A 12,264-nucleotide genomic window follows, 5' to 3' on the forward strand; every position below is an offset into this window, starting at 1 on the left:
GAAGGTGATATTCAGGAACAGGCCCTATGCCCACTTCCAAAGTCTGGTTCAGTAGGTCTAGCAGGGGACCTGAGAGCCTGCATTGTTTTCTTGCTTTCCTTGTATCCTTGCCTTTTAGCTCAAGGTGACCTTGAACTTCAGATCCTCTTGTCTCTACCTCCTGAGAGCTGGAGTTACTAATATGCTCCACTGTACTTTATCTGGTGCTGAGATTGGAATCTGGGGCATCTTGCATGCTAGGCAACTGCTCTCCCAACTGAGCTACATCCCCAGTTAGAATATACATTTTGAAGGGGCTCTAGGGAGATGATGATGATGGCGATAATGAGGAAGACCATGAAGAAGATGATGTTTCTTTGAGGAGTAGTCTAAGTACCACTTGACTGTCGGGATAGAAAGACCAGCATTTCTTTGGCTAAGTGTAGTTGCTGAAGGAATGAAGAGTGCAGAAAAGGCCCTGAATATACAGAGGAGCGCAAGTATTTAGATCTGCCTTAGAGTGTGAGCAGGTAGATATTCTGGGGAGCTGCAAGAAGTTTAGCACACTGGAATTTAAAGGAAAGGTGAGAGCAGGGAGGTGGTGTGGCTTCTCTGTGATCAAAAGACTCTAAGACAAGAGGGCCTGCCAAGAGGGTCGATAAGATGGAGAAGCAAAAGCAAACAGATAATTTACCTTTGGCATCTTGGAAACCCCACCCTCCTCACTACAGAGAGCTTCCCTCCAGAAAGAACCTGACAAAAGCCTTAAGGTCAGAGTGTGAATGCTATGGAGCCCGTTGCCCCTTACCCCTGCCATATTGAAAAGGAATATTGGAGAGGGTTATAGGCAGGTGGGATGGTGGGATGAGCAGGAGGGCGAGGCTTGCAGTGACTGGCGGAGCTGATTGACAACCCCAGGCTCACCCTCCCAACCTGCACCATCAGTCCCTCCCACCATGGCTGGAACAGAAATGATGGCAGACAGGCTTAGGGTGGACTTTACAAGGCCCAAGCTGATTCTGCCTCTTAAGTCTACACAAATTAATGGACACGATAAAGATAAACTCCGGATACAAAGGATGACTTAGGCATCTTTAGAACATTCCGTCTATTTTGATTGGTCTATAATGTAAAATCCAAGAGAAAGAGTGGCCTGCTGGGGCAGCGTCCTTCAATACTTATAAGTAAGGAGTCGCCCTGGCCTGCTAGCCTTTGCTCTCTGTTCCAGCCAAGGCCTGATTCATCTATAACATTAACAAAGTGAAAGTTTCCAGTTTCCAGCCCAGTGTGATTCCTTGACCTCTGTTAGTAAATAACACAATCGGAAGGCCTCAGCCATCAATTATTAACCTGTGGTCCAGGCAGCTTCCTTCCCTCTGGCTGAATCTTGCCTTTATACTTGCGTCTGACCACTTGATCGACAGGAAAGCAGGCCAAGTCCAGCCAAGGTGTGCCTAGATTTGTTGTGAGAAGCCAGGAACTTAAATGTACTTTAACTATATTTTTTAAATGTGCCTCTATATCTGAATGACATCCTAGAGATATGTGGTTTTGAGTTGGTTTTAGAGGGAACAGAAGGATCCTTCCTTCTGAATGGGATTCTAGGGGCTTAGCTGCATTTTCTGTAGTTCCAGCCACAGAATCAGGAGTAATGGATAGTCTCTCCCTACGGGGTGGGTACCGGACTCCTGAGGGGAAGACTTCCTCAGCCTGTGAAAGAGCACATGCCAGTCGGCATCCAATAACCCTGCTCAGCCTCACCACAGAGCAGCTTCTTCTTTGGCAAGGAGCCCAGTGGGCCCAGGTTCTCTCTGAGGGCAGGTCTCCTGTACATCTGACACACGCCAGCTATTAGCTTAGCAGGCCTGTAGGCTCCCCAGGATCCCCATCTGGACGGCTGTTCCTCCTTCTTTGTTGTGGGTCATTTCATCTCATCTTTTTTAAAAAAAAAAAAAAAAGATTTATTTATTTATTTTATGTATGTGAGTACACTGTCACTCTCTTCGGACACACCAGAAGACAGCATCAGATCCCATTACAGATGGTTGTGAGCCACCATGTGGTTGCTGGGAACTGAACTCAGGGCCTCTGGAAGAGCAGTCAGTGCTCTTAACCGCTGAGCCATCTCTCCAGCCCTCATCTCATCTTTTAAGTCTCAACTTTGATGGCATCTCCTTAAGGAAGTATGCCTGTACCAGGAACAGTGTGAGGTCTCTCCGTTTCCTCCATCACAGCCTTGTTCAGTTCCTTCACAACAGCAATTGCAGAAGTTCCTTACGTGCAACTCATTCTTGGTCTCGATCCCTGGAATGTAACCCTACAAGGACAAGAAGTAGACCTGCTTTGTCATATTAACCCTGGCTATAGCATCTGGCGTACAGAAGGCCCCTCTGTGAAGAAATGAACTTCAAAATTAAGTAGCAGTTCAAAAGGATATTAAGTAGAGATTTTTCTCCTTCATTCAGTATGTGTATTTTCTCCTTCGTTGAGTATGGTTACTCAGATGTGCATGTGTGTGTGTGTGTGTGTGTGTGTGTGTGTGTGTGTCTGTGTAAGCCAGAGGTTGACCCTGAGTGCTGTCCCTCCAGAGCTGTCATCTTATTTTTGATAGATGGTCTCTTACTAGGACCAGAGCTTGCCAGTTTTAGACTTGGCTGGTTGGCTAATGTGCCCCAAGGATCCTCCTGTCTCAGCCTCTCCAGCACTGTGATTGCAAGTGCATGCATATCTAGCTGTTGCGTGGGTTCTGAGGATCAGACTCAGGTCCTCACGCTTGCAGGACAAGTGCTTTACCAAATGAGCTCCCACCCCAGCCTCTGAACCCTCTGTTTTTATTGTAACTACAATCTATCTTGTTAAGTATGAATTTGTGGTTTGTTCATAACCACTGATCATTTGCGTGCACACTTACGTACTAGGACTAGGCACGGTTTTATTCTCCCTAGATCTCCAAATACAACAAACTAGCCACATCCTTGAAGGACTAACCAAAACCTACACATTTTCACTGAGTGGAAAATATGACTGTTGGTTGGCAAAAGGTCACCAGCATCTAGAGTATCAACTTTGCCACACAGGCAAGTTCTGATCTGTTTTTGTAGCCAGTCTGAAGAGACATGGCCTGGAGCCAATTGCCAGGCAGCTGCCTGCCTTAAGCATTCACACAAACACATAGGGCATTGACTTCAGAGAGTGTGACCAAAAGTTGGGGACAGAAGGCAAAACTGAAAAAAATAAATCAATTAAAAAAAAGAGAGAGACCCCAAAGACCAACCTCAAAACCACATTATTTTTTATTATTGTTGTCACTCCAAACTCTATAATGTCCTGTAAAGTCACAAACAAAATATATTTTCTTTAAAACTGTGGGGTTGGGGAATTGTATCAGTGGTTAAAGGTCCTTACAGGGGACTCGAGTTTGATTCCCAGCAACCATGACATGTGCTCACAACAGCCTTTAACTCCAGTGTCAAGGGATCCAGCTTCTTCCTCTGGCCTCTGTGGGCACTGCACTCACATGTACATACTCACCCACCCCCACATATACACATAATTAAATATCATAAAAATTGTTATTAAGCTTGAGCACATAGGACAGTCAGTGAGAAACTATAAACAAGCCTTATGGGTAATTACATGGTTCATGCTTTTATTATCATGATATATTCTATAATGTGGGTGTATCAGGTATATAAACATAAGAAATTAGTTAACCTAGACATTTTTTTACCCAGACATCATGTCTGCAAGCAGGTTATAAAATTATCCTTCAATCCCTTGCATGAATTATTCGCCTAGAGCAATGGTGCGTCTGCACACTGGATGCCTAGATGCCCTGTGAGCACTGAGGATACAAACAAGCTCTTAAATCACTCTATGAGATGAACAGGGAAAGCCGAAAACTCACTGGGTATTTAATTATACTAATGAATTATAAACGGGTTTTACATGGGAAATGAGCTTATGGTGTAAAGAATCCTATCTTTAATGATACATAAATATCGGCAATGTTTCAGTTAAATTTTCTATTGCTCTGATAAAATACTATAACCAAAAAGCTTGGGGAGGAAATGGTTTGAATTCTAAGGCTTCAGCTTAGAATTCCCAGGTTACACTCTGTCACTGAAGGGAATCTGGGCCAGAACTCAAGACAGGAACCATTGGCAGAAACTGAAGAAGAAGTCATGGAATGCCACTTATTGGCCTACTCCCCATGGCTTGTTCAGTCTGCTTTCTTATACAAATTAGGACCACGACTGAACATGGGTGACACCACTCACAGTGAGCCAGGCACTCCCATATCAGTCAATAATCAAGAAAATGCCCCAAGGGTCAATATGGTGGGAACATTTTCTCTCTTGAAGTTCCCTCTTCCCAAATGACTGTAGCTTCTGTCAAGGTGGCACAAAGGTAGCCAGGGTTTATAGATTTTCTTCTATAGTTAGGGGAGGGAATAGAGGAAGTTGGGGTACAGATCAAACTATTGAAGTCATGAAAAGATGGTTCATGGTCTTTATACACTATATACCACCCCACCCCCTCTCATATAGCCTCATGTAACCTAGGCTGGCCTTGAACTCTTGTTTTATCTCCTGAGTCCTGATATTACAGGCATGTACTCACGCCTGCATTTATGTAGTGCTGAGGATTGAGGCAAACCATCTCCCATATTGCTTCACCTCCAGCCCATACAACGTGTCTTTACTTTTGTTAATGCTTAAATTTTTCTGTAATTAAAATTCAAAACAAGACATGTGAGTTGAATGTGATTGTGCATGACCCGAAACCCCAGCCCTGGAGTCAGACACTGCCTGCCTCAAGTTTGAGACCAGTCTGGTGTAAATTTTGAGTTCCAGGCTAGCCAAGGTTAGTGAGACCCTGTCTCAAATAAAACTAAACTGAGTTTTGTGAAAGCAAAGACACGATGTCTATTTTCAGAAAGCAGCTAAGGTGAGTGCAGGCTTAGAAGTCACATCTTTGTTTTAGGCTTGGTCTGGCTGGGTCCATCTCAGAGCGACAGACACCAGACTGCTGTTTCTCCATAGCGGATCCTCCTTTCCCATCACCTTGGCGGCCTACAGAATCTCCGACTATCTGGTTGGGGTTTCCATTACCTAGGTGCCTTTTTCAGGCAGGCTGCTGTGTTCTGGTCTGCAGCGTGCAGCAATCCCTCACTGGGTGCCTTCTTCAGCCCAGGATGGATTCTGATCTTACAGGCTGGAACTTGTCCCCTCCCACTTTCTGACTCCCGGTCAGGTCTACTTTTCCAACTTGTGAAAATGCTGTGCCCACAAATGTCACAAACACCCTGTGCTGAAAACCTGCATCTTTTCAGAGCTTATCTGTGTTTCAAAGTCCAGTCCAAATTTTGCCAAGGCCAGTGTCTGCTTTACCGTGGCGGAACTTCTCAGCCAGCTTAGAGATTCCCACAAGGGCAATGACTCAACCCTTTCTGCACCTGAGTCGCCTGAGGCTACCTCCAGACTAGCGCTCTCCCACAGTCTCAGACCTTCGAAGGCCGTTCCCTAGGAGCATGTAATGGTAGTTACAAATCATAGATACAGTAAACTGCCTCTTAAGCTCATTTTAAAAATCCAGCCCAAAAAGGAATGAAAAAAGAAGGGTGATTACAAGAAAGATGTTCTGTTCTTTAATGGGGAGACTCAGATATACTTCCATGGCAACAGAGATCAGGGAAGGAAGGTTACACAGGAGAAAGAAATGTGTTCCTGGAAAAAGCAAGGGCTTTTGAAAACTTTGACAGGCTGGGACACTTTAAAAATGTGAAAAACAGCTAGTTTCTGCTTTGTCTTGGTGGGGACTGGGGAGGCACATTGGGGATAAGGGAGTAGTATTTGGAAGGACCAGCCACAGGAGCAAGGCCACCACCACTAGATCAGGCTGGTTACAGCAGGAGAATGTCATTAATCTGATTAAGGCAGGAGAGGGAAGCTGGCAGCGTGGGTGACAAGGAAGGGGGAGCCTGGGCAGCCTGTGGAGGGAGGGCCTTTGCAAGATGAATTGGCAAGGGTCTAGCCTACAATGGAGGAGGTGGCCATGGGAAGTTGTGACTCAAGTAACTGAGAGCAGAGGATGCAGGGCTCACCTGGGTGAGGGAGAGGATGCAGGGCTCACCTGGGTGAGGGAGAGGATGCAGGGCTCACTTGGCTGAGATTTTGACTGTTGGAGATGTTTTCTGACAGGACACTATACAATCAAACTGTGATCTGGGCCGAATGTGATTGCTGCGATGTGTGGACCTTATTGAATTCTAAAATTTACAAACAAACAAAAACTTAAAAACTTGTAAGTCTCCCATGAAGTCTGCACTCAGGTCTTGAATATATGCATCCTCTCCCTAAGTGTCCTTCTCCCTCCTCCTGACATCCATACTTGGATTTTCTGTTAAAACTGTTTCATTGTCAACTCCAACTTCGCTTCCTGATTCACAGTGAAATAACTTTATTCTGTTCAGTCAAAACCCTGTAGTTTCACCTGAGTAGATATCTTTAAAGAACTCATGCTCCTACAGGATGCAGAAGAAGGCTATGTCTCCCACTGCCACTGCTGTTAGGGGCCTACCTGAGATGACCCTGAAGCATTACTGAGTTCCATAGGATGAGGATCCTCCAGGCCAAGACTGTCTCATGTCCTCCCCCTCAGGGAAGGCAGGTCTAGACTTTAGGTCCTGGATAAGCAGGATCTAGCAGGATGTATTCCTGTTCAATAGTGAAGGAGTTTCAAAAATCTGATATTATTATCAAACCCTAAAAATAAGGGGCCAAAATCTCAAGAGACTGGATAGAAAGATGGGGAAATGGGGAAATTGGGAGATCAAAAGGATGAGAAAAAAAACCCTCTCTGTAGACTGGTTGAAACCTTTTTTCAGCTGAGAGCCAAGAATTTTAGCATTACTAGAATTCACTGTAAATGTAGAGACATATTCTCTTCTCTATAGGGACACTGCAAATAAGAATGTTACAATAGCAGAGGCAAGGGCTGCAGATCTGTCATAAGTGAACTTGACTTGCATGCATGTGGCCATAGGTTTAATCACCAGACTGCTAATAATAATAATAATAATAATAATAATAATAATAATAATAATAGTTTAAGAGAACGCTAAGAAGAATGAAGAGCTTGTGAGGTAAAGGTACTTGCTAACAAGCCTGCTGACCTGAGTGCAGTCCCTGGGACCCACATGTGGAAGGAGAGAACTGACTACCCATGCATTCCGTGTCGCATGTTCACACACACAGGCATGAACAGCAGGTGTGTATACATACACAATATATAAAACTTTAAAAGCAATAAATTACCCTTAAAGCCTAATAATATATGACCTTTGGATTTAAAAAACTATCATGTGGTGCATGATGTGCACGTGTGTAGAGTCAGTTCTCTGCTTCCAGCTTTATGGGGGTTCCAGGAATCAAACTCAGGTCATCAGGCTTGTGCATCAAGCTCTTTCCCCACAGAGCTGCTCACTGGCTCGTGACCTTTGGCTTTAACCTCACCCTCTCCCAGCCGTAGCTTTCTTATAAGCTTTCTTACAAGAATCTTACAAGCATGAGTATGAACCCTGCTTATAGTGAAAGCATGTCTGGACTTCTTTGTTACTTAGATCTAGGAAAGATTCCATAGTCCCTTATGAACTCTGTGTTTAATCCTACCAGCTTACAATGCCCACCCAATGATCACATTTACTAAAAGAAGAAAGAAAATCTCTTAGAAACCCTTCGAACAGTGTGATTTCAGAAGCCACCGATGTATCGGGGCTGATATTAAGTCACTTAAATACCAGTTGCTCTGGAAGCGTGCACCTGTGTCTGTGTCACCCTTTTCCCGAGTGCCTTCCTCTGTCCCCTAACACCCACACATAAACCTGTTAGCACCATTTCTTCATAAACTCCTACTTTGCTTCCTTGAAAAAAAAAAAGGAATGATCTGGTTCTAAAACTGAATGCTGATTGGATTTGGTAATATTAAACTCTAACTTAACTCTGCAGGGGCCACAGTAGTATTGAGCTTTTGTTTTGAGCTCTCATGGTTTAGGAGAGCTTACGGAGACACAGGCAGAGGAGATCAACCTGGTTTGTTTCAGAGTTGTCCAGGCAGACAAGACGGAGAAGATGAAACAGGACTGGCTGAACTCATAAACTGTCACAGCACCGCAGCTAGGTGACATGGAGTTCACTTTGCTTATTGCTCTCTCCTGTTGTATATATTTGAAATTTTCCCTACACAAGTAATCTTGTACTCAGATAATGTAGGTCCTGTATCCTGGGCCTCACAATTCCCAGTCAGAAGTCATAAGAGACATTTTGAGCTGTGCCATGTTATATTTCAAAACAAAGATCTGCCCACTTTTTGCTACCAGGAGGGAAATTCGTGAACTATAAAGAAACAATGCCTTGCTTTTACTTGGGAAAACAAGCTTTGGGACATACACGTTCTCTCCTTCATGATCATGGGGTGAGGGATGGGGATGGGAGTCCCACCAATGGAAGAGGAACTGTGGAAACCTAAAGCAATGGCCAGTATTTAGAGGAACTGCTCTCTGGCAAAGAGCACTTGTCAGGAGTCTGAAAGCTGGTGCGGGGTGTGTAGCTTGGTTGGGAGAACGATTGATCCATAGCACCACATAAACCAGGCATGATGGTGCACGCCTGTAATCCCAGCACTGGAGAGATGGGGGCAGAGGCACAAGGTCAGCCTGAGACACATGAGACATTGTCTCAGGTTTAAAAAAAAAAAAGATTGTGAAAGCTGAGACTCCATTGAGAACTTAGAGCTTTCAGTGACCCTCCCAGGATTAGTGTGGTTGCAAGTCACGTGGTCTGGACAGAAACTGGAGGGCAATGGCCGAGTCTCTACTGTCGTATTTGATATTGGTTGGGTAGATAGATACCTAGCCATGTCTCTCTCTCTCAAGCCAGGAAGTCATGAGGCTGAATGGTAGCGTCCCCAGCTGTGCAAGGGCCATAAGTGATGGTGGTGGTGTCTATGAACTCTGTGAAGTCATAGTAACCAGGCCACATCCCACAGCATAGGACGGAAAGCAGGTCTCCTCTTCAGCAGGGAGTCCCAGCCTTCCAGAACCAATCCTCACACAGATGAACTTGAGAGCTGAAGGGAGATTCTGAACCTGAACAAGTGATCTCATTTTCAAATATTCTTTTTAAACACAGGATCTCATTTAGCCAAACTACTCTCAGACTCACTATGTAGCCAGGGCTGGCTTTGAGTTCTTGGTCCTCTTGCATCCATCTCACAAGTACTAGGATTGCAGGGGACCGGCAAGATGGTCCAGTGGGTAAATGTGCTAACTGTGAAGGCCTGAGGAGCCAAGTTCATATCCCGGGACCCATGACATGTGGCACAAACCTGTAATCCCAACAAATCTATCCTGAGATGGAAGGCAAAGAAAAGAGGTCTCCCCAGAAGCTCACAGGCCAGCCAGCCTACAGTATGTATGCACCTGCACATGTGCACGCACACACACACACACACACACACACACACACACACACACACACACACACACAGTGGGGGAGAAAAACTGAAGTGGCACTAAGTTCTGGATACGCACCACCATAACTAGCTCTAATTCTTCTTTGAAGAGAAAAACAGCATGTGGGGACTTCAAACAGGTAATCAGGTACCCTTAGAGAAAAATGAGCCGGAAACAGGTGGGAGAATTAGTGAACATGTGAGGACCTGCTGTGTGCCAGGCACTGTAGGAAATGTGTGAATGAGTGAGACACTCCTTGCCTCCAAGGAGAATGTAGGGGAGAGGAGGAAACAGATGCACAGAATCTCCCAGAGAAATACCCAGAGAGAGAAGGCAGCAGAGCTCTGTGATCCATGCCAGGTAACTGATAGTGAGCCTTAGTCTACCTGAGGGCACTTCATTCATCTCAGTGTTTCATCTACAAGATACTTTCATCGTCTCCCCTTGGCTGTGTCAACGTTATAGATTTTAAAAGGAGCAAACCATGCTGCTGATGGTGAAAGAAGGGGGAGGGATGGAAAGGGTCCTTCTAGACCCTGCTGCCATACGGGCCTGCGACTGGCACCAACAACAGAGGTCAGGACCAGGCCAGGTGGTGTCTACACCCCAGGCAGCCCAGGGACACCGGCATCCTGTGCCTTCACTTCCAAAGCTGGTTCCCACTGGGCGTCTTAGCAGATGCATTGGAGCTGCTTGGACTTGAACGAGCCTCAGTAAGTCGTTCCAACTTGCCTGGTGCAGAGGGGAAGGTGCTTAAATCGCGGATCTCAGGCACCAGAAGGGACGCTCCAGAACACAGTGTCCGACGCTGCCATTTCTACCTAGGTTGGCAGTAGCTCCATGAGCGAACATGACCTGGCCATGGCCACTCACCAAGGCAGAGAGACAGTTGGTACTGCAGTCTGGCTCTCTGGGCATTCCTGGTCCAGTGTTCTCACTTCGGTTTCTCCTGAAGGCTTTGCCCACACTGACTCTGCTCTCTTTACTTTACTTATTTTTCTTGCCCCCAAATACCTAATGTGGCTTTAACTTCTTATAGAGTCTACATGGGACACAGTTTAGACAATTTCCTCCTTATAGTCTCCCAGGATCTCAGTTCTTTTAGGGGAATGTCTGCTAGTAGCCTCAAAACCCATTTAATTTCCATGGGAGATAATCTTTTAAACACAGATTTACATTCTTTCAAGATTTTTCCCCTGAGGGAGTGGCATAGTTTTCAGTGGTTCTCAACTTTCTTAATGCCGAGAGCCTTTAGTGGTGATCCTCATGTTGTGGTGTCCCCCAGCCATATAATTATTTCCACTGCTATTTCATAACTGTAATTTTGATACTGTTATGAATGGTAATGTAAACATCTGTGTTTTCTGATGGTCTTAGGTGACCCTGAAGGTGCCTTGTTCCACAGGTTGAGAACCACTGGTTTATCTGCTCATGGAATGTTTGTTTCCATTCACAGAGGAGCAGCTGCCAGCCCTTATTTAGCAAGAGCATGGGCCTTGCTGCTTTTTAGTTTTAAGTCTGTTTCTCCTCACTGAGGACTTGTCAGTTTTATTACAATAATTCAATTGCAGTATTACCAGGCTCCCTCTGGTTAAAACCCTGCCGTGCTTGGCTTTGTGGTCCGAGGCCTATAATTACACAATGTTTTCAATTATCCCTTTGAGATTGCACCATAGATGTAGATATCAGGAATCTGTATCCCCAGGGTTTCCTATCAGGAACCTCACACTGTGAATCGATCAGCCTCAAAGACGTACAGTTAGATTCATCAAATTTTCCCCACTAGGATAATGTCTCCTTAGTGTTCAACATGGGGGCCTCAAGACCTAGGTAATTCCTGGATCACAGTAGATGTTAAACAGTCAGGTGGTGTACTGTTGGATAACACCAGTTTTCATGTTGCGGGAATATGTATTGTGTCAAAATGAGAATAAAGTGGAGGTTGGGTAGGGGGCTCTAGTTTCTGTCCTGGGTTACTCTAGTCTTTTATCCTCCACAGCACTTTAATGGCAGATGGCTTTGATATGTTTGCTAGGCCTGAGTCTGTAAGCTGCTATCTCCAGGTCTTGAATAGTTTACCTTAAAGACTAGGACTGACCCTTCTTCCTCATGGTGGTTACAATGAGCGAAGGTGTTGAGTATTTCTTCAGACCCTCACCACTCTTAGATGAGGTCCACAAGGAGGTCAGGGGCCAGCACATACACTCGCCTCTTACAGAACAGTGCAGCTGTCTATGCAAAGAAAAAGGAAAGAAGTAATAAGGAACTGTTGTGTAGACAGATTAGAAGATGATAGAAGATTAAAAAAAATTCTTGGTGGAAAACTGAGCTTGAGTCTCTCCTAGGTCCTGCTGGGGAAAAGAACTGGTCCAAGAAGTACCCGTCATGTGGGGGCCTCCTGCAGTCCCCGATAGACCTACACAGTGACATCCTTCAATATGATGCCAGCCTGGCACCACTCCAGTTCCAAGGTTACAATGTGTCTGTTGAAAAGCTATTGAACCTAACCAATGATGGCCATTCAGGTAAGGGAGACACCTCAAGAGGCAGGTCTGAGTCTCCTTTGACTCCTTGGACATCTGACCAGGAGGGGATCCTCTGAAGCACCCAGGAGAAGGGGTTGGGAAGAGACTGTGAGACATCCCTGACCTACTGTGTGTGTGGGTGGGGTGGGGTGGGGGGGTTGGAGTTTGTTGGAAGCCCTGGCTCCAGTGACTCTTTGTGGACAGCACATCTCAAAACCATGTCTCTTGTGGGAGGGAAAGGGAACA

General features: G+C 45.3%; 1 protein-coding gene across 2 annotated transcripts in view; it reads left to right on the forward strand.

Annotated features, from left to right (window-relative positions):
• The window catches only part of Ca12 (carbonic anhydrase 12), a 54,633-nt gene that overhangs the window by 22,363 nt on the left and 20,006 nt on the right, over nt 1-12,264 (forward strand). For both annotated transcript variants that reach the window (XM_032911603.1, XM_032911604.1), the window contains exon 3: nt 11,839-12,018. In XM_032911603.1, coding sequence (XP_032767494.1) covers nt 11,839-12,018 — 180 coding nt within the window. The remainder of the gene's footprint in view (nt 1-11,838; nt 12,019-12,264) is intronic.

The sequence above is a fragment of the Rattus rattus genome, chromosome 8 (genome assembly GCF_011064425.1).
Source record: "Rattus rattus isolate New Zealand chromosome 8, Rrattus_CSIRO_v1, whole genome shotgun sequence".
NCBI lineage: Eukaryota > Metazoa > Chordata > Mammalia > Rodentia > Muridae > Rattus > Rattus rattus.